Source organism: Parus major, chromosome Z, assembly GCF_001522545.3.
Source record: "Parus major isolate Abel chromosome Z, Parus_major1.1, whole genome shotgun sequence".
NCBI lineage: Eukaryota > Metazoa > Chordata > Aves > Passeriformes > Paridae > Parus > Parus major.
In genome coordinates, this window is record NC_031799.1 from 21,720,336 (window position 1) to 21,743,467 (window position 23,132).

A 23,132-nucleotide genomic window follows, 5' to 3' on the forward strand; every position below is an offset into this window, starting at 1 on the left:
GGCCTTACAGGTCTTTTCTACCATAAATAATTCCATGATCATGTGATTCCATGTCCAACTTGCTTCACAGCTTTAAAGTGGCTGTATGCCCATTTTATTGGTTCCTAACATCTTTCAAACCATTCTTACTTCTCCTATGCTTGCGCTCCTGGGTTTAATATCTATGGGCATTAACAGTCTTGTACTAATTGTAGCTCTCTTTGTTTCCATTTATTTAGAGGGGTAACTGTTCCAGTATGCATAACTCCTATAAAGAGAGCACCCAGGAGAACAGCTTGTTGCAGCAGTTCTCAGGAGGCAGGAGATAAGGGAAGTAGAAGTTCATTCTTTCAAAGGAGGTTTCTTGCAATACCATACCCATAAACACACATCACTGGATGGTATGGAGAGAAGAGCTCCTGATCTTCAAGAGAAATGATAAGGATACAATTCAGATGGATGTGTTCATGACACATCAAGTATTAATTTTTCTTGTTATTAGCTAGGAAAAGAGGAAAGGCTTCTTTGATTTTTAATAAGACAAAAAAACCCTGTATTATTAACTGTTCTTTCATCAGACCCATAACACCCAATCCTAGCCTCATGGAATTTTAAAACAATTGATTTTTTCAAGGCATAAATGAAAAGACGCTTACCAAAGTGTTTATGCAATGGGAATTCGGAACACAGAGTCCAACTCCTCCATTCTGACATTCATCAATATCTAAGCAGACCTAGCAATAAACCAAATCCACAAATAATAAAAAAAATGTCAATTTATTGAGATCAAAGACTGAAGAAACACCACCACAGTGTAAGACTAGAAAAGAGGTGTAGTGTCTTCTGAAACTGCTCTCAGAACATCACAGACATATCCATAGGCTAACTTTCTAAACCCTGTAGAAGCAGAAAAATTCAACTTTAGGATGGGCTCTGTTCACCCAGAAAAGTTTATACAAAAACTGTGTTCCCATTCCAGGGTGCTTACAGAAATATAATAAAATAAAATAAAATAAAATAATAATAAAAAAATTACAGTAAAATAGGCCTTTTTAATAATTTTCTTCCTAGTCCAAAGCCAGTTTACAGAAATCAACAGAGCCCCCTGAAGCTGATCAGAGATACTTACAAAGATAATGACATTTTTTCTTGTCTCTATGCCAGTAAAGAGTATTAGATTGTTAAAACTCCCATTAAAGCTATGCAAACATAACTCAGACCTCCAACAGCAACACTGAGCACTGCCTGACAGTATAAGGCAATTATGGAATGACTGAAAAATAAATACATTTCAATACAGATGAACTGTTAAAATAAAACCAGCACCTTGCAATGGAAGTTGTCATGGAGGTGCTAGCACTCACCTGCTTATTGCTCTTAGCATAGCTGAGTCCTATCCCTTGCATGGCTTGTCCTGTATATCCTGGAGGACATGTCTCACATCGGAAACCTGGAGCAGTGTTCACACATCGCACACCAGGGAAGCAAGGGTTGTAACGACACTGCAAAGAAAAAATGAACCAAGCACATGTTTGTGCTTCAGTTAACATCCAGACTCTGACTGTGTGTACAGAGCTCTGATCAAAGGCAATGCAATACCTCTATGTTCTCTGTTCAGAGAGGGCTTAAGAGAGGAAACCATCTCTGCAGGTATTTCTGACCTCAGTAAATCTTCAGCTATCTCTGTAATTTAAATATAATTTGCAAACTTCCATTACAGCCTGTAGCTGATGTCCTAAACTCTCATGCTGAATCCTTCCTTTAGCTGGCCAGATTTGGATCCCCTGGAGGCTGAAAGGCTCCTGGAAGGGTCCAGACCACAATATCAGGAAAGCCACATAACTCCAAGTCTCTAAACACCCCTTCTAATGTGTTTTGTACACACAGAAGTGGCAGCAGCATTTTCCTTCATTTATATTTGGACAAATCTCATAGTCAGAAGAAATCCAAACATAAGCTAGATAAGCAGGATGTGTCAGTGGCATCCACACATTTCTAGACCGGAGGCCCACAGACAATCCTTGGAACTTCTCCCAAAATACCAGACGTCCACAAAATCACCCTTGGCCTGAAGGCATCATTCACTTCACTGCCTTATGCAGTTTTACAAAACAGCTGTGACTGATTTCACTGGTCTTGTGGGTGCCAGTTTGGGAAACACATCCTGCATTGCTGCCTTTCCAACATCAACACTAGCTGCTAAATAATGTTTATAAGCATACAAAAAACATCAACATGCCATCCTGCTGCACAGGGCTCAAAGACAACAATAAATAGAAAGAAATACTAAAGAGTTTTTTTAAAATGTCTTTCTTTTTCTCCTTCCATCACTAACAGAAAAGCATCTGCAAGACGGAGGGAGAACAAACCTGACAATATCCACCTACAAGAGACATACAACTTGTAACCCAACACACACACATGGAAACAAGAAAAGGTATGTTTAATATCAAAGTGTGTTTGACTAAAAGATTTGTCAATAGCATGTCAATCAGTAATATAAGGAAAACGTCAAACCTAGGACAGACATTTTGTGCCTCCTTATTTTGCTGTGGATTCTTTATTGTAGGCAGCAGAGGGCACCCAAATTACACAGCACATAGAGCAGAGCTGCAGCTCCCAAGATAATGAGCACCAGCATACCAAGGTAATGTCTTCAAACTGGTAATGAATTAGGGAGCATGCTGCAGAGATACTAACAACCTCAGGAAAGATTATGGCAGCTCTTAGTGGAAAATCTCCCAGATTTGTCCTTATCAGAATTTGTACAGTAACTTCGTTTAAAATGCCTATTATTAGGAAGTATAGAAATAGTTCATTCACAAAAGGCCTTAAATAAGTTAAAAAATAAACAAAACCACCCAACCAACAAAAATTTCCTGCATATCAGCTAACTCAGGAAAACAAGTAATATGACATATACTGTCTCATTAGACAACTCAAAATTATTGCCATTTATTGCTTCTTTATTTCTCCTTGTGCAAATCTAAGTAAAAATCCAGCTGATTAAGTAGGTATTTGCTGGTGAACAAAACTGCTCCTGATAAAGTGGCATTTTAATGGCAGTGTCTACATGAAGACCTCATAATAAAAAAGACTATTTCTATGACACAATTTTGGCAAAAATTCCTTGCTGTTTCTAATGTGAAAGCAGGTCTGTCACGTGGAGTGGTGGCTGGAAGATGAAGGTACGTGAATCTCAGTGATCAGAGCCTGACTGCTAACAGACAACCACTTTAATATGAAGTCATCATAAACCACTGTTTCTTTTTCCACCACTGCTGTAATGGATAGAGTTGCTCCAATCCTGAAAATGGCAGGGAGGAGATTATTGCCATGCTTTGCCTCCGTCTGAAAATAGCTCAGGAGGTGAAACCCATCCGTTCTGGCAGGATGCATATAGTCTTGCTTGAGCCTCACACCATGTCTGTCTGTAGCATGAAACGCACCACAGCTGTCTTGGATCCATCACTTGCATTGACATTTCAGAGCTTCACCTCCATTTTTTGTGCTTTCTGTTGCAGCAGACACAGTTCATGCCACATAAGGCAAAACAAGAGACATTGCCAATGCCTCAGGAAACTTCCACACTCAACTCACTTTCTCTCCCCAGCATTTTTCACAGACAGGTGTAAAGCACATCACATCCTCACCTGATGGTCTACAGGAGGGAATAAATCAAAAGAGCAGTCAAAGCACATTTCCTGCTGGCTAGAAAGGAGAAAAAGAGAATTGCTTTTGCTGTTTTACATTACTGAACAGGTACAGTGGTAGTACTGTGTTATCCACAGGTGCCGTTTATCACCTAATTCTGCTGGTTCCTTGGTCTACTACATTCAGGTACTTTTTCACAAAAAAGACTTAAGAGTAATAGTAAAAATCATCCCACACAAAAAATGCAGTGAACCTGTAAGTGTTTTTTTTTGTTTCTGTTCTGGGTAAGTGTCACATTCTAATTAACACAGGTTTCTTTAGTCATTTAAGATACTGCAAATTTATTAATTCAGTCCTCAATATAAGCAAGCTCTGAATTTCTAACATATATCACAAGAAAGGAACTAGGTTTAAGTCATTATCAGATTTCAACACAAATACAAAGAAGCAAAAGGAACAATGACAATGATTGTTTATTTTCTTTCACAGATTTTCAAGGTAAGGATGCAAACATGACTCCAGTTTTGATTGAAGAAAAGACTTTGGTCTCCAAGGCTGGTTCAGGAGCACAGTTTAAAGAAACAAAGCCCTATTAAATAAAAAATGCCTCTGCAGCCTATAACAGAAGCTGCAGCATCTTCTTGTGAAATAGAAATGGCAATGTCAAAAGTTTTTGGTTTGGTTTTGGTTCTGGGTTTTTTTTCCAAACATTAAGCTCCTTTAAGTGACTTCTCAACTAACCAGGGTACTTCAAGTTTTCACATACATAACCTCCATAAAGTTGAAGAAACAGCAAAACAGGAATATAAAATCAAATCAGAATGAATTAATATTCACTGTGCAAGCAGTCAGTACATGATGAAGTCAGCAAGTATTAGCAACCCACTGACATGTATGGAACAGTTGCTTTTAGCTTTTCTTTTTAATTCAGTGAAAGTCACTCTTTTACCTCATCAATATCTGAGCATGTAACTCCATTTCCTGTGAGTCCTTCGGGGCAGGGCCCACACTGAAATCCCTCTGCTGTCTCCATGCACCTCACTCCCCTGAAGCAGGAATTAACTTCACATTTTGGTTTAGTGCGCCTAGGAAGCTGAGTCGGAAAACTCACAGTGCCTAAACCTTTAATGCAGAAAGAACAACAGTTTCAGTGGTTGAAAGAGACCATTTATCATGACTCTCAGCTGGCAAGCATTCTGAAGAAATTCCCAAGACACTTCATGTCCCTGCACTGTACTGCTGCCAGCTGTGTTGCAGCTGAAAAGATTCCATGCTGCAAATGGCCCAGGAACTTACTGTACCCCCAGCAAGGGGAAATTGAGACTGTTCTTTTAGTTCTTTTTGTTCCATATGCTTCTCCTGGCTACATATGGATGCCTTCCTCCTAGGCTAGTCCTAAAAATGCTGCTAGCCAGGGCAGAAAAGCCTGTGACCTTAGACAAAGCGACTCAAGTATAAGGGTACAAATACAGGGCATTTCTCTGGCTAAGCAACACTACCACTTCATAAGAAAAACAATGTTACAGTTTCACAACAGCATCTTTGAGAGTTTACGAATAAGAAGAATAAAGAAGGAGCAGCTGGCAGCCCACAAACACAGCAGGATCATGCAAGTACACAGGCTTAGGTGCACAGAGATGAGCCAAAGACAGGTCTTTCTGAGATTCTGGCAGGTACAGAACCTTGGTACAAATGCATGTAGGAATCTGACTTTTCCTTTGACACTTACACATAAAGTTGCCCTGCCTAGAGCTCTACTTGAGTTTTGATAAGGCTAACAGACTGGGAGAAAAAATCAACTAAAAGGCCTGATGAATTCAAGACCTTTCATCCCATGTGGTAAGGGAGTATATTGGTTTTTATACTGATTGCACTTGTGTACTGATTGTCAGTTGTGTGCAATGCAGGAGGGCCATGCAGTGGCATTTGGAAAAGTATGCATTTTTTTCATTTAGAGAAAAGATGAAAACCACCTTTTGGGTCTTAATGCTGTTGACTATTGACTGCCTACTCAGAATCAGACAAACTGATCAGGTGGACTGCATTGGATCTTCCTCTCACTGATATCAGTCAGAGCAGAACATGATTCTCCCTTGTCCTTCTACTAAGATTGTGCATGACATAGCTGGGAGACAGTGTCTCCCTCCACAGGAACACTTTGGGACAGCTTTTTGGCAGATTGAGAACTGACAGTACAACCTGAATGGTACTGCTTGGTTTAGTGGCATTTTATCCCCCAAGAGGTGATTGGTGGGTCTGTGGAAAATTTTTCTTTAGTGACAATCTATTTTAAATTTTTGTCCAAATACAAATACATCTAGAACTCTGGACACAGTATTTTTTAAAAAGCGTTTTTAGAAACCACATAAAGCTAATGCGATCAATATTAGTTTTAAAACAACTATCTCTTCTACATTACCAGCAATAACAGGAGTACTCACCACATGCTTGGCACTCTGCTATGGTATTTCTCAGGAAAGTTGTTTCTTTGACCTTGAGAATATAGAAAATAAACATTATTTAGATACAGATAGTTCCAGTTAGTACATGGCTGAGGCAAGAACCATTAGTCCACAAGATGCCACTCAAACCATGCAACACAGGTAATGGGTCTTAAATGAGATGGTCTTTGTACTCCATAAAATTAAGGATATGGATAATGGATGTATTTAGGTTCAGTCTTTATCAACACGACTTTTAAAGGTCCAAAAGTCTTTGTCTGACCAAAGGAATGTGCCACTAGTAATTCCAGTTATGACACCCACCAGCAAGTGAAACAAATGCAATTTCAGTTCCATGCAACAGACCCACAACTATGTAATAGTGGGCTATTAGACTTCCTCATCAGACACTAAATTTTCTGGATCTGATTAAGCAAGCACCATATACTCCCACATCCAGTGATCCTCCCTTGCAGGCACAGAGTACCACGACCTATTCAGTTATTTCTTCTAGATTGTGTCATGCCTCTAAGGTAATAACTCTAAAGCAGTAACTCCACACAGGAGTTTACTGCTTACCTGAAATCTGCACTAACTATCAAAGGGGAAAAATTGGGATATTTCACACCAAAATCTCTATACAGTACCTGTTGCCTAAGAAGCTCTTTCACATCTCCCAGTATTTGGTTCATCTGCATCATTTGACCCATCAGCTGCCTATTAAAATCACCTGCAGAGAAACAGCAGTGAAACGGAGTGTACAACATAACTCTTCTTCCAATGCCAAACTACCACAATTTGTCATGGTAATTTCTGAGATATAAGCTAGAAACCCCATGAAGAGCCAAGGAGGGCAGACACTGCTATTATGCAAGCCCTGTAGAGATCATCAGAGCAAACACGGTATTTATCTCAAAGAGCGGGTTTTTCATGAACTCAAGGCTTTTCTGGACTTAACTCCTCATATACCACAGATATGGTTAAAGCAGAAAGCTCTCCACAGAAAGAAAAATAAGATCATGATTCTTCTAGCATTACTTCAGTGTTAAGGCTCTCCTAGCCAACTAACGCCACCAGTGCTACTGGTTCCTCCTAGGCCTGAATCCAGCAACTCTATATGAAACCTCAGGATTTCAGAACTGAGTATTTGTGATACCTATTTGTGGCAGTGAGGGCAGTGTGAGGCCATGAAGCGTATGTGCATGCAATGGGAAGACACCCTGCGTAAGTGCATTCTATGTCATAGAATCAAGAGCCATAGAATCGTCAGTGTTGCAAGAGACATTTAAGATCATGCACTCTAACCATCCCAACACTACCACTGTAACCCCTAAACCACTAAACCACCACCTTAGCACCAGATCCAGACATCACCTAAACACCTCCAGGTAATTACACCACCTCCCTGGGCCTATTCTAATGCCTGACAACCCTAATAATGAAAAAATATTTCTAGTATCTAAGCTGAATCTCCCCTGTCTCAGTGAAAGGCCATTTCCTGTTGTCCTCCTACTGCAGTCATGGCAGAAGAGACCAGTGCCCACTTGGCTATACCCTCCTTTCAGGTGGTTGTAGAAAGCAATGAAGTCTCCCCTGAGCCTCCTCTTCTTGAGACTGAACAAACCCAGCTCCCTCAGTTGTTCCTCATATGACACATTTTCTTTTCTTTTCACCAGCCCTGCTGCCCTTCACTGGACACACTCCAGCACCTCAATTTCATTTTTAAAGTGAGGGACCCAAACTGAACACAGGATTTGAGCTGTGGCCTTACCAATCCTGAGTACAGGGGGTTGATAACTTCCCAGGTCCTGCTGGCACAGCACAGTTGTAACCACAGCTGATTCATACATATTTTTCTAAGTAAAGTTACCCTGTTTTCTGAGCAAGCTCACTGTGAAGCTCTGAGAACACATCAACAGTGCCCGTTCTGACAAAATAGTGACTGCAACAGTCACTTGGCTTTTCTTCTCAAAGGCACACCCTACACAAGTTTCATGGCTACATTTGCTTCTGACAGGTGCAGACTTTGCATGGATTCACTAAACATCTACTCAACACACCATGAACTCACACCAAAAGTCAGTCATCAATACCCAGTAATAACTTAAAGACCTCTAAGACAAGACCGAAGTTAAATCTGTAATGAGCCATAGGGAAGGACCAGATCAAACCCACAATCTTCACAGGAGACTTTAATCTCTTAAATGAAACACTGGTTTTGAGCCAGTGACAGAGAAGAAGCAGAGAGTGTGTTTAACACAGTAGCTTGCTTTGGTTTGCAGCTTACTTTTGAATTTGTACCTCTCAAGAAGAAGATATTTGTTTACTTCTCTAAGTCTGTATCTAAAAACAAACTTCACAAATATATGCTCTTCCACAGTCTAGGCAGGCAGGATGTTTTGATATTATGCCTGATAGCTTCAGGGAGGTTTATTCACATGTTATTTTTGTGAGTACTGAAAGCTTATATGAAAAATGCTTCTCTTAATGTTTACCTCATTGTTTCATACTTCAAAGCATGTCTAACTGTTTCCAAACATTCTAGTGGGAGCCATCCAACTCCTCACATACTATGTTTTCTTTACTTCATATTTTCTCATCAAAACACTGAACAAGTTTAAAGAGTCAGGAATCACCTGTTCCAGAGCCTGCCTCTGTTTCAGTCCTAACCTTGCCATATTTTTATTTGGGTGACAACAGCAGGACATAATATCATGGGTATTTTAGAATCCCATAGTGGAACCTGGCACACAGGCTGTCAGGGCAGACACTGGGGTCTGTTCTTGTTTTATTTTTAAAACAAAGACTCATTTAGGCATTATTGATTGAAATCTGCAAAAAATTTTCAAGACTTCAGATGATGTTTGTTGGCTAGCATCTAAATCAAAACCAGATCTACTCTGTAGTTAAGTTTTGCAGGCTGCTGAACATTAAGGTGGACTAAACAGGTTAAACTGCCATTAACTACATGTCCTGGATGCAAATTTAGACAGCAGAGCAGAAACAGCTGACTACCTGGATACCTGGTTCTGTTTCCTTCTCTCCTGTTAAAAGCAATTCCAACAGCAGGCACCACTTGCAGCAGAATAACCAATGTTTAGGGACAAGTATTCAGAGAGGCCTTTAAGGAAGCTGTCAGTCCACAATATAGTGGACCCAGGAGAAAGCAGGTAAGCAAAAGGTACCAGCCTGAAGCTATACAGTTCTCTGGCCCTTCCATGTAGCCTCTCTCATCTATACTCCTAATATCTAATAAGGCAAATCTTCAGTTCAGCTACTCCATAGCTCTATATTCTTGAGTCATTAACAATATTAACAGAATGGCCTTCACAGTAATCACTAAATTCAGATACTGCTCTGAAGTATTCCTGACCAACAGGGAACTGAAGTCCCCGTATTTCTCTTGCCAGGACATTTCAGTATAGAATCATAGCAGTTTGGATTGAAAAAGGCCTTTGAAGATCACAGTAAGGAGTCCAACCTCCTAACTGTGACAGGGACACACTAGACCAGAATGCTCAAAATTTCATCTAGCCTGGCCTTCAGCATTTCCTGATGGGGCATCCATAGCTTCTCCAGGCAACCTGTTCAAATACAGGACCCTGGATTTCAAGCAGGCAAGCAGCTTCATTGTACAGCCAGTTGGCCCAGGCATGCACAAACACTAGCCACAGTGGAACACCTCATAGCTATTGCTTCTCCCTCTCTTGGGAACAATAGCTCTCTAGATCAAGTGACACGCTTGCGCCTGTCTGTGTCATTCAAATCCCAAATTGTCATTCAAAGAGAGTGATATCAATAGAATTACAGAATAGCCTGATTTGGAAGGTACTCATAGGGATTATCTGGTCAAATCCTGGCCCTGCATGGGACAATCCCAAGAATCACACCATGTGCATGAGAACATTTTCCAGCTTCTTGAACTCTGGAAGATTGTGGTTTTTTGTCCAGAGAGCAAACTATGATTATTGAATAGATGATGGCTGACAAGAAAAAATATTTCTGAACAGCTCTGAATACCATGAAATGGAGAACAGTGAAGCATTCAGAGAAATTCCAACATTCCATTCCATTATGCTCCTTCCCGTGGGTCTATATTGACATACTGTCTCTAACAGCAACTTGGTTGAAATAACTTTTGGTCTGGTGCAACATAGATACTCTTTTAACTTTGTCAGGTTCAGGTACCCTACATGAACTAGACAACTTCCAAAGATCCCTTGTGACCAGAACAATCTTGTGATGACGATCACACGCAGCCTACTCATCTCATCTACCAAACCTAGTGCACCTTGCATTCTGTTTTCCTACCCAAACACAAAAATCCAAATACACATCTTCAGCACGTGTCTGATCATCATTTCATCATCATTTCATCTCACTGTTTAGGTCTCTCAGCCTCACAGACTGAACATGGAGGGAATGCTGTTGCCAAAGCAATGAACAACAACCAGCACATAGGCAAAACCATGTAGTTATCCAGGTCCAAATCACTCCTAAAGATTTTCCAATTAGTATGAAACCATATAAAATGAAAGCATATGAAATATTTTTACCAAGATATTAGGTCTCACTCCCCTATACAGCTGAGCATTTGCATTCCAGCTTTCCCTGGCAGTAGGCAAAATTGTCATTATATTATTGCCATAGAGGGGCATCATGAAGCATACACAAAGTTCAAGGCAGACAAGTTAAAATTGCTGTTGGAATTCCCACCTTTTCTTTTGGTGGATTTCACTATGTAGACTTTGAATGTATTTATATGAGTAGTTATTATTATTAATATTATTATTATTACTACTACTATTATTATTATTATTAATTATACTAATTCCATTTGAAAGTTAAAAGCAACTAAATTTGAGAGTTTAAGGCAGATGGAAGCAGCCACAGAGAAAAATAGAGATCTCTCTGTATATTACCATTTGCATTATTGATTAGTGAGCAAAAAATTACAAATGAGAAAGCTGCAAGTTTGTAATTTGGAAACTTGCCATGAGAGAGTTGCTAGTTTTTTTCAGAAGCAAACACTGAATTACCCTTCTGTCCCATGTTTAAATTCCTGTTGATTCAGTGAAAAAGAGAGAGCCTTGAGGACAAATTTCCTTTCTTTATCTAAGTGTACATATGTTAAGAAGGAAGGAAATAGAAGTACTTGGAACTAAGGATTTACATAGCTAAAAGGTAGACCAGATTTTGTTACTGCTGCACACCACTGATGCCTACATTCAGGTGACATAACCAGGATGCTCTCATAAAATTTCTGCATCTTATCTCTGTTCTTATCAAAACTAGCAATGCTGCAAGGTTGGGTTTGGCATGGGAGACAGAAAATGGTACCAGAAAGAACGTATCGCAGATCCTATTTCAAACCTTGAACTGAGTTTCCTTCCTATGGCTGTCATGTATTAATATGTTGCATGCAGAGTGAACCCATTCTTCTCCCTCACATCCGCAGCAGAAAGGCAGATGGACAGGGACTGGAATGACAGATGGGACAGTCTAGCACAGGTTTTCTGTGTACAGAGGTCGGGAAGCACCCTCACATAACATAGGAGATTGCAGAAAGCCCCTGAGGCCCTGCAGGGATCCCAGCAGCCTCAGCTCCTTCCCTTCCTCCCTCTTCCCAGCTCAGTCTCAACAATGCTCAGCACACACAGAAGAGGAATTGTTTTTATATTAATGTCCCCTTCAGCAGGTGGCAAAAGCCTTGGCTAAATTGTGGCAGGACTAATAGCTACTCTGCAATGGCTTTTCCCACACAGACATACACGCTCTGTAGCTACGGCACAAACATTTTCTTCAGTCTCCTGTGAGCTTCTTCACGCCTTGCTCCTCCCCTCTGGGTGACAGTCCAGTGCTCAACAAGAGATGAATACTGTCAGTGTGAATAAGTACATGGACAGGTCCTGCTACTCCATCCAACTTCCTTTCATACAGCCTGTAGCAATGTACCCCATTTAGCACTACTTTCCATCTGCAATTGTTTGCAATTTGAATACTTAAAATATTATTAAGCTGACACAAGCAGATCATCATCATCACAAAAATTTGCCTTCAAAATTAGGCTAAACAAACTCTTTCAATCATTACAGACTTGTATCACTAAAACAATTCATTGCTTTATCACCAGCAACCGTTTTCTCTACAAACAGAGCTATTTCTAAAATATTTACAGGAAACTGTCATAGCTACAATTTAGTCAAATAATTATTACTTGACTATAAGCTTCTTCACATTTTCAATATTCATCACGCTAGCTTCCTTGCACTGGCATCATTAGGAATAATTTTAACTCCCCATTGTAGGCCTTACCAGTGTACTGAGGTACAGGCTCAATTTGTTGAAGAAAACAATCCTGCAGGTTTCCCACTTCAGCAAGGGTTCCTCCAGTTACCAGCTTTAGCTCATCCAGTGTATCCTGGGCTCACAAGAAAAACAGATCTCACAATTCTGGTACAATGGGAAAAATATGAAATATCAGACCAAGTAATTTTTTTTTTTAAGAGAGGGAGTCCATTTCCTATGCATGCAGGGGTCCTACACCATTCCCTTCAGGACCATCCATTGTCATTTGAACTGTATAAAATCTCTAATCTTTGCCTTGTGGATTTTCACATAGCTGTGGTTTTATCTCAAACATTTTTTTACTGTTCCAATTAATGTGAACTCACATACTAGGAAGTTCACATATTTCTGTGGCATATGATTTTTTTAAAGTGCATCCTAAGCAGTCTTTTTTTCCTCTGCTCTCAAACAGGTACATTATATTCATGTCAGAAATATGGGCACCTCAGTCATTCTCCATAAAAACAGGCTCACTTTCAAGCCTGTAATGGAATAAAGTAAGTGGGAAACCTTGGGGAAAAAATGTCTTTGCACTTTCTAATTAGTATTTTTTATTAATGATGATGATGGAAGATGCTGTGGATGACACTGTTTATCTCAGATTGCTGATAGGATGACAGGAAGTTTTATCAACTCCTGTTTGGCAGAGGAAGAAAAGCTTTTACAGAAAAACAGATCCCCCCTTTCTTTTGCCTTTTTTAGTCTCCTGGCATATGAAGAGGAAAGCCACATACACAGACAAGCACCGCTCATACAGAACAGCTGTAAGAAGCCAGTGAAAAGATGCCCTTACTGCATTAGCTAAGTCCTTACAAAATGTACGTTCCCGAAAAATCACTGAGATTGAAGGAGGCTGTAGTTTTTTGGATTTTATTAAAAAAGCTAAAAATTGTGTTTAAAACAAATAGCAGAATTATTGTAGGGTTCATGTGAGCTAAGATTTCATCTGCTCCATGGGGAGCTTCTATGTACATTTATTTCACAACTTAATATTCAAGTATTACTGTACCTGGAGCTTGGCTGCTGTGAGGACTGAGGTTTGAATTCAGTGAGTCACAGGTTCACTGGAGACCCCTCTTAAGTCCTCAGCCTGTTCCCAGTTTCCATGCTCACCTGTGGCTTCTCCTGGAGAGTGCGCAACTCAGCTGCCACCACCTTCTGAGACAGTGCTGAAAATGGTTTTGGCAAGTCCTCAATGGCACCTACTTGCAGGCAATCCAGATACAATTCTACTGTGCTCAATCCCTGCTGCAGGCCACTCAGCCACAAGATGACAGCATGGGGTTTCCCATCAGCCAGCTGGATGTTGCTAAAGATCACGGAATTCAGCCTTCCATCACTCTTCAGATAGCGCAGCACCGCTAGGACAAAATACACAGGATTATCAGAGGGTAGCAGATAGCCCAAGGCTGATCAAGGAACATCCTGTGGAAATCTGCAATTGCTCTGGTATTTTTCCATGTGTCTACTTTTGCAAATGCATCCCATATGCAGACATAATGGTAATAATAAATGGGACTTTGACTGTCAAAGCAGCACTAGCAGGATGCTTGCGTGACTCCCTATTTGTAAAGCTCTGCTGCCTGAGCTGAGTCTTCCTCTCCTTTGCCTAGGCCTCTCTAAATGGCTTAACCAAAGTCACAGGCTATAATGTACTAAAAGGCAGGTGGTAAAGTTACAGGGCATAGGAGGCAGCCTGCAGTCAGCACTTTGGTATGTACATATCTGATAGACCCAGAAATACTCTGTAGCAGAAGTGTACAACTAGAAAATCAATTTAAGTGATGCATACTGCATACAGTGGAGCTGTCTAAGAGTGTTTCCAAATGCATAATTAAAAGCCAAAGGAAGCATGTTTCCAAACCAATAACCTGCACTCCTCTGTAACAAACACTCAGTTAAACCAAAGTATAATGCAGAAAAGGCGTAGTCTACCTTCTCTCAGCTTCTTTTAAATGCATTAATGACTGACCTTCCTGATAAAAATTCTCATTTCATTAAGTAACATGCACCATCAAAAAAAAACATAACAGCAGACAAATGCTCTTACAATAAATATCTGCTGAGTAATATTAAAAAATGTCTCTTTCCTAAGGAAATTGCATCAGTAAGCTAGAATCTGTGAGCCAGATCTCTAAGACCAGCTAGCTATTTCTCTCCACAAAATCTCCCCCTGGCTCTCCAATTGCATATCTGCAGAAGCAATGAGCTGAATGCATCTGGACAGTGTGTAACTACCCTGCAATATCAGACAGAACTTGTTTCAAAGATCCCGCTGATCACCAATTGACAGTCTCTTATTTCCTGATCATAATAGTTATGTGCATGGGGAATCAAGCTGCACAGACACCAGGCATCTAAATATTTGCATGCTGGCTCTTGGTAAAGTCTGAAATTCACAGATGGCTGCTACAGTTGCATGAAGTTAGAGCTCACAAATGGTCTGACACTAAGTCAAACAAATATTGTGGATATAGTGGAGGTAAAAGCTCTTACTAGCTTTGGACCTAACCACAGCTACTTAGTGAAACCATTCAATTTCTATTCATTTAACAAAGTACTTTCCCATCTTTTCACTACTAATATAATTGCTTTGATGCTATGATACCTGTTTGTTGGTGACCTCTCGACTTACTGCACACATGCATCCCAAAATTTTTATAATTCTTCAGTCTAATGATGAAAAAAACCCCCAGATTTATACCAGCATGAATGGGGCGGGGCACGTCTCCGTCTTTGAAATCTACACTAGTGCTGGAGCCTCAGCAGCTGTGATCAATATCAGGAATGTTTTCACTACTGTCTATGTCAAAACACTGCCAGAGCTGGGATTTCCGCAAAGGTGCATGAGGTCACCAGTAACTCACTAAAAGGTTGCACTTCTTGGCAAACTGAAAGACACGGCAAGACAAAGTACATTGCAGGCATTTTATTTGTGTGACTATTATGCATGCCTGGTCATTTAAAAAGTAAGGTCTTTGGATCTGGCCCTGCATTCAGTGTGCCCAAACACATCAGTAGCCTAGAGAAAGAGGAGATGGAGGCAAGATCCAGAACATACCCTGCCAGGATAGTTTCAGACCAAGGAGCAATTAGGCTTGGAAGAAGGATAAAGAATTCTTTCCTCAGCCAAAGCCAAATATTCATCTGGTAAACTAAAGTAGGCTTTTAAAGAGAGATTTTATTGGTCCACAGCCTCCACCTCTAAGATTTAACTCATCCAAACCCCTGCAGTATGTTTGCTGCTTGAATATTTTAAGATCTTCATGACAGTGTCATGTAAACTGCTTATGAAACAAATTTTCAATTAAAATTGGAGCTGCTTCACAGAATTGTTTAACTGCAACACTTCTATGCACTAACTGCTGTTTGCTCCTTAAAGGAATAATTTAAAAAGAATAAGAAATCCATGGATGCTATCTGTCTCTGAAAGGCACAGTTGTCTACTGTAAGTTTAGGTGTTGCTATCAGTTATTCAGACCTGTGCTTTTAAAAATCTTTAGGTGTTATAAACATGTTACTACCAGTTATACCACATAAAAGCAGAATATGAGGCAAACCATTGGGAACAAAACTCTTAAATGTGACATTTTAAAGTATAACTAAGGCCTGCTTTGAGCTCCCTAGATCACATTTGGGTGCATAACTAGAAATACCATGCAGATAAAGTACTATTCATTTTTTCAAAACCACAGATATTAAGACCCTGCATTTTACTGAGATGCCAATATTGGTTCACCACTTAAGCGATGATGTTCACTCTTAAGATCACACAGAACTCACACTCCGTACTCGCAGCTGACATGACATCCTGGATGCAGTTTAACTTACTGTATGAAGCAGCCATATGGGATCCCTAACACTTCCAGAGAAATCACATGTGAAAACACTACTACTTCCTTACTGCCATATGCCTTGAATAAGGTGCTCTAAAGTAATAAGGAGGCAAAGAGATCCAATGAATAGTCTTGTTGCAAAAACCCTCCCTCTTTGGCCAATGCCTTACATCAATCTGATGTCAATCCTTTACATCACAGACGTTACAGATGTCCCCCCATCTACCCAACACCAGCCACTGACAGGACAAGTTGCTCTCTACTGCCTATACATATGTCACTATTGTGTTTGTCCTGTCAACACAAATGCTTCTCAAACACCAGACTACTGAGGACAAAACCAAAAGAAACCATGTAAACTTCCACCAGAAACACTTTAACAGACTTAAGCGACTGTCAGTAACCATCAGACATGCAGATATTTTTGAAAAACAGAGTTCGATATGTTCAAAGTTGCATGTATATGGACACATTTGTGTATATACATGTGTGTTCCTATATATATGTACAACATTTACACAAAGAACTGTGCATGTGTGAGAGAAGAGTGAGCATATGTAATCTACAATTTATTTAGCAATTAAGTAAGTCAGTCTTATGACACTTTTGATAAGGCTGTGTGACCTTGTATTAACCACTCCCAATATACACATAACTTTTATTCCCTCAGAAGGATTTTGGCAGACTTGATAAAACTAACTACCAACGTTTTATCTAATTTGTTCCCCAGCAATGTTTAATGAAAAGGTGTGCTTTTCTTCTTTTGCAGCATATTGAATATCCCTATGTATAACCTGAAATTTCTCAGTAGAATTTCACAGTATATTCAATTCAGTTAATTACTCGGTAGCAAATTACTACAGCAGTGGTGAATTCAATGTAGCAACAATAACATACATAAATCAACAATCTTTCTCTGAACCCTAAAACTGCAGTATATCCTAGATTTGGTTTGCAGATCAATGAAAATCTCTGTTTCTAAAACTTCTGTAGTTCATACTCTGACTCCTGATTAACTAATTCCAGTAAATAAAGAATAAACACTTTATTTCACCCAACAGATCTTGTAAGAGCCAGGAATATTTGTCTTGTATAGTCACATCTAACCTCCAGGGTCAGCAGAACAAGAACCTGCCTTTCATATGCATGAGGCAGCATGTGCGTGTGTCCCTTGAATTCCTGAGTAATAAGAACCAGTGATTGTCCCTAGGGGGGAAAAAAAAAAAAAAAGAAAAAAAAAGACCAAACCAAATTGACTCCTTGCTCCATACTCCATGGCTTTTTCCTCCTTTCTCATCACTGCTCAGAGTAAGCACTGCAGCTGAGTCGAGATACCAGCTGATTGTCAGGTCAGCTTCCCCTGGCCAGGAGACAGCAGCATCAAGGGGATGAAGGAAGGAGATGAAGAAGTGAGAGGGGATGCAGAAAGTGACAGCATGCAACAGGAATGACTCAAGCACAAAGACTAATCACACAGTTGTCAACATTCATCTGTCACACACCAGTGACTATGGATCCAATGCCAGTTCTACCATACACATTCCAAACAACTCACCTTTACTCATCCGTCCCATTACAGTAAATTCTAAATACTTGCTGTTGTCAGCTGATGAATATAGGCCAAAAACAGTGGCTGTACTCTTTGGCTGTAATTTGAATGTTGAAAGCAAGTACACTTCATTCGGCACAGGATCCCCAAAAGCTTGTTGCAAGAAGTTCAGTACCACTCGCTTGTTGGAATAAGGGAGAAGATCAAAAACTGGAGGGAGGGAAAAAAAGCAAATTTCAACAGCAAATTAAATATAATAATGACCAAAGAAAAATGTGATTTGAAGCCACACATGGGAGACTTCATACTTTTTCTGCCCAAAATTAAAAAAAAAAAAATTAAAAAAATTAATATGATGATCATCTGTAAAAAAACATGAAGTTCAAATTCCTGCCGCTGGAAGGGATATCTTAAGCAATCTGGTCTAGTGAAACATATCCCCACACAAGCAGGGAGTTTGGACTAGATGGCGCCTGCCAGCTACAACGATTCTGTGATTTTATCAAAATATCTTTATTTTGTTGCAACTGATACTAGTTTAGCAACTTTTATTTTTCAAAGAAATTATTCATAAGTTACTAATATAGAAATATCTAGACTTCCAATTTAGGTAGATCTCAAAGGTTCTTCTCTTCTGAAGATTCACCTCAACAGAAAGCTTTTTAATGTTTATTTCTGCTTTCATGAATTCAGATGTTTGTGTTCACATATCAATTAGATAAGGATTCAGCATTAAAATTTTCAGACATATTTCCAGAGTGCTCATCCTTTGATAGCATTTGCAGGGTGCCAATTAAAATGCCAAAAAGCCAGGTAAGCAAAATGATGTTCACAATCTTCTTTTCACTTCACTGACTTTTCAGAGTGTATATTATCCAAATAAGACTCATCTTTCCCTTCTGGCACAGAAGACAAAGAAATAAAGGCCTGACAAAAAAACCAAAACAAAACAAAACCCACAAACCCTAAAGGCATAGTGAAAGCTGTTTCAAATGTTTATTTTAGTTTTTCCACAATGCATCAGCAAACAGTCTATCATTTTACACATATATATGCCAACTATGTCCCTTATGGCACTGAAACAACGAACTGGGGTTTTCCTCGATGTTCCTAAATCCACAACATCTCTGAACTCATTGAACTCTTCCATTAGGTTTCTTGATTATCTCCTATTCCAACCCACTGCAATTAAAGCAGTATATACATTATACCCTGGCAGTAAAGTCTGATAAATGGTTATGCACAAGTGTTATTTAAATATTAGAGCACACTGAGCCATTATATACCACTGACACTCCATAGGCCTACCACAGCTGGGCCACATTTTTCTCCCACACAAGAACAATACTGTAGAGCTGTCACCAGAGAAGAGCCGTAACACCAGGTGGACGGCAAAGGCATAGTGCCTTAGCTTGATTCAAGCTAATAAGTTTCATTTCCCAGGCTGAAAAAACACCGGTGTACTTTTTCAGATGTAGGCCTTGTCTACGCAGCACAACCCCAAAACTGTTGCTGTCTGTGAGACAATGAAGTCATCCTACCATTCCAGTGTTTCCATACACTACACACGGGAAAAGACTGAAGAGCACTCAAAGAACAACCACAGATATGTGGGAAACCCTGTTCCCTTATACTAGAGTGTGGGTTCCTGCTGCTTTCATCTCTCATTCTGAAGCATCCACTCATTTAGACAGTAATCTTATTTCCAAAAATGAGAAAAAATAAAGACCCTTTTCCCTTTGTATCATTAAGTCATTGAAATCATCTCTGAAGTCTATCCTTGTACTGAGTCTAAGGATCTCATGACTCTACAGAGAATTTTCAGGACACACTACAAAAAATATCAGGCCCTTGATTTGCATGCACTAGTAACACTGCTGTCAAACAACTAGGAAACATACACGTAAGATGGATCTGGTCAAAAGGCTTCTCTTTCATTCAGTTCAGATTCACAGCATCCCCAGACTATGACTGCTCCCACTGAAACAAGTGATGTGGAAAGCAGAAGCAAAAGGCTGGGTACTTCATCACATTTAGTGCAGAGAGAGCAAAGCAACTGGCCATGAAAGAGATCGAAATGCAACTCACTACTCTGTACAACAGCATTTTGCAAGGAATAGCCATTCATAAAATACAGCTGTGTTTCCTCAGCTGGAACAATTCAATACAATAGCAAAGACTTCGAGAGCATGAAATACAGCTATACATTTTATTCAGTTCTAGATCTACTGGCTGAATTTCTATCAATTCCTGTGATACTCATTAATCTATGCTAGAGTCACTTAAAAATATTACAAAAGTAATGACTAAACACTGTGAAATGTCTAAATTGATAGAAAACATTTTTTGAAATTTTGGTAATCTGAATATTTAAATTAATACTCAAATTGGTTTGGCAGTTGTGTTCTATAAAGCACAGTGCCTCAGCCAGATCCTCCAGCACCATATTAAACTCTTTCCTGGGACATCTTCACTGACCAGCATGTGGATGCACTGCATGACCAGATCCATCCTTAAAGCACAACTTACACACATGCCAGCAAGTACAGCTAGCAGAAGAATGAGGAGTTATGAAAATTCATTTTACATCTTTAGCAGAGTTGGCAGAGAGAGACAGCTCTTCGCCATTATAGAGACAGTTAATTGTTTGGGAGGAACAGGGGAAAAAAATATCTACAAAGATTTCACATTTCATTTTTTGAAGAACCTTGTCTCTTTGTTCCTCTCCACGGAAAGGCAGACTTGAAAGCAAATGTATGGAATAGGACTGCCAAAGCTGAAAAGCACAAGCAGCTGTTTTTAATCCATGCAATGGACTGAAAACTCTGACACGCCTTCATACCTTCAAGCACGAGTTTGCACACCCACTGGGCTAAACTGAGCCTGCTTGTGAGACAGACCAGGAATCCTCTCCTTCACCTTCCTCCCGTGGTTTTTAGAATAGAGCAGCTCACCCTCCTAGCCAAATGCTAACAAGGGATGAGCTACATGGTGAGACAGTGGCAAACCACACTTTGGAAATCTGCCCAAACCCATCAAGGCTAGCTTTTCAGATGAGAGCTAGAAGACATGCTGCAAAGTGCTAGGATGAGGAGGCATGGAGGAGTGAAATTAGTGACACAAGACAGCATGGAACTTAAAACACCCCTTCTTTCCCCTAACTCTGTTGCCATGTCACACCAGCATTGTAAGACCTTCCAAGGCTGTTTTCTGGTCACATCTAATCATAACTGTAGATGTAAACAGTGCTCCACTACTTTCCAAGATAATTATTAATGGCTTAGACGCTTGGAGTGAAATCCTAACCCCTACTACAACAATTTACCACTAACCCCAAGGAGCTGAAAGCACCCCTTGTTGAGAGTGGAGTTTTTCATTGGCACCTGACCCTGACAGGTTAGAAACCTACTTGTTTTTGTTTGTTTGTTTGTTGTTGTTTTTTTAATTTGGTAATACACAACTTGTCATTACAACAATTCTCTGGAATTTTTTCACATCGTAAAGGTCTTCAACAAAGGCTTTTGGAAATGAAGCTGTATTGTTGTGATTGGCTGTCTTTTAGATCTGCTTAAGTAATAGCCAATTGAAGTGTCAAAAATAGTTCTGTAAGGCAGTGGAGGGAGTTAAAAATGTAGCGAAAACCACAAGTAGCTTTAAGGCTCCTGGAGTAGCACGAAGTTGCACTGACTGCTGCACTCCGCAGCCGAGCTGGTTCCAGTCACAAGCTGCTACCGCAGAGCGATACCACCCACTTAACTCGAGTTCTGAAATACAGCAGCTCCTGACTTACTACGTGCATAATGCTTCCACAGCAATGCTGGGTTTCGAAGTATGATTTTTCCTATATACTATACTATGTAGTAGAGTTTTCCCGAAGAGTTTTCCTGGCTTAGAAATTCACTTCTCATTTAGGAGTACTTGCAGCCGAAAAAGAGCTACTCAGGTTCCTCACGCACCTACCAGCATACCCACAAAAACACTTATTGCAGGCTGCATGGGGGCGGCTGACAGCGGCTACTCCGCCGTCTCATTCGGTCCCCACCGCTAGTCCGGCGGGGCAGCGCGGCGGCGGGGCGGCTCCCGCTGCCCGCTACGGCTCCGGCTCCCCTCGCACCTGCAGGTGTTCTCTTGCGCTGCCAGGCAGGGCTCCCGGCGGAGGGCAGGAGACGAGACACTGCAAGCCCAAAGCCTTCTCAGTGGAAGAGGGAAAAGGAGCGCGCTCCATCGGGGGCGCGGGGCCCTTACCTCGGGGGGCGGGCGCGGCGGCGCGGCCCGGGCACAGCTGCAGGGCGAGCGGCAGCAGCAGCAGCGCGGCGCCGCTCTCGCACCCCATGGCGGCCGCGGGCCGGGCAGGGCGGCGAGGGACGGCCGCTGCTCCACGCCGGGCCCCGCAGTTTAACGGGGGCGGCCCCGGGGCCGGGCACGGCCGGCGGCAGGCGGCGGGCCATTGGCCGGGTCTTCCCCCCGCAGGCGGGCGGGGGCCGCGGCGGGGGACGGCCGAGAGCTGCGGTGGACCAGGACGGACCGCATTGTCGGGACTCGGGCACTGGCACCGCTGGAGGTGGCTCGGAGAGAGCCAGAGATCCTGGCGAAGCCAACCGAAATCAACGCTGTGGGAACCCTGTCTGGAGTCTGCCCTTTGGGAGCCCTGGAAATTGAAATGTGTTTAATGGCTTTAAATTAATAGTATCACAGAATTGGTTAGGTAGGAAAAGACCTTTAAAATCATGGACTCCAATGGTTAATAAGCCACTATGCTTAATACCACTCACAAGAAGATGGCCCCAAAAGTGAATTGAATGTGCTTAAACAGCCAAGTAAGGGTTCTGTAAGTTCAGGAGGGACAAGTCCAGAACTGTTGCAAGCAGCCCTTCAGAGAACCACCAGCCTGGTCAGGGATGTAGAAGAGTGTCAGAAGGATGTAGATAAGGCAGCCTCACCCAGTCCTGCTGACTGCCAGATGCTCAACTCTGAGCATGATTTTACTTTAAAACCTCTCTTGCCTCCCTTTCAATGTTCAGCAAATAGTGACCACACATTTCTTTGTGTCTTCTGGTAACATTACAGCTGTTGTCTTTGCAAAGCCTCCTCACAAGTTTCTCTGCCTGCTCTGCAGTCAGGTGTTTAGTGTCAATTGTTAAGGTTTATCATAGAACAGATTCTCTCTCAGGCATATTTGAAGTCAAAACAAATGAGGATGCTCTGGTGTGTAGACTTGGATTTGGTAGGAATTTAAATACTCCACTTTTCCCAGTTGAAGAATGTCACTAAAAGGGGTCGTGCAGATTGCATACTGGGGCAAACTTGGTTTCTAGAGGGCTCTGA

The 23,132-nt window shown here is 41.0% G+C and overlaps 2 protein-coding genes across 8 annotated transcripts in view; one reads left to right on the plus strand and one right to left on the minus strand.

Annotated features, from left to right (window-relative positions):
* Positions 1 to 4,308, plus strand: part of SERINC5 (serine incorporator 5) — a 78,894-nt gene extending 74,586 nt beyond the window's left edge. Inside the window, exons 13-15 of one of the 5 annotated variants that reach the window (XR_001525396.2) lie at positions 2,317 to 2,416; positions 2,549 to 3,741; positions 4,123 to 4,308. The gene's annotated coding sequence lies outside the window, so the exon portion shown is untranslated. Of the gene's footprint in view, positions 1 to 2,316; positions 2,417 to 2,548 lie in introns of those variants that run through there. The other 4 variants (XR_001525394.2, XR_001525398.2, XR_004500499.1 and 1 more) reach the window with 4 other exon arrangements.
* Positions 1 to 23,132, minus strand: part of THBS4 (thrombospondin 4) — a 47,309-nt gene that overhangs the window by 18,796 nt on the left and 5,381 nt on the right. For 2 of the 3 annotated variants that reach the window (XM_015652691.3, XM_033520556.1), the window contains exons 2-9: positions 17,814 to 18,017; positions 13,536 to 13,783; positions 12,390 to 12,495; positions 6,722 to 6,804; positions 6,075 to 6,126; positions 4,583 to 4,755; positions 1,344 to 1,481; positions 636 to 713 (exon numbers count right to left, since the gene is read on the minus strand). In XM_015652691.3, coding sequence (XP_015508177.1) covers positions 636 to 713; positions 1,344 to 1,481; positions 4,583 to 4,755; positions 6,075 to 6,126; positions 6,722 to 6,804; positions 12,390 to 12,495; positions 13,536 to 13,783; positions 17,814 to 18,017 — 1,082 coding nt within the window. Of the gene's footprint in view, positions 1 to 635; positions 714 to 1,343; positions 1,482 to 4,582; positions 4,756 to 6,074; positions 6,127 to 6,721; positions 6,805 to 12,389; positions 12,496 to 13,535; positions 13,784 to 17,813; positions 18,018 to 22,052; positions 22,178 to 23,132 lie in introns of those variants that run through there. The other variant, XM_015652692.3, reaches the window with a different exon arrangement.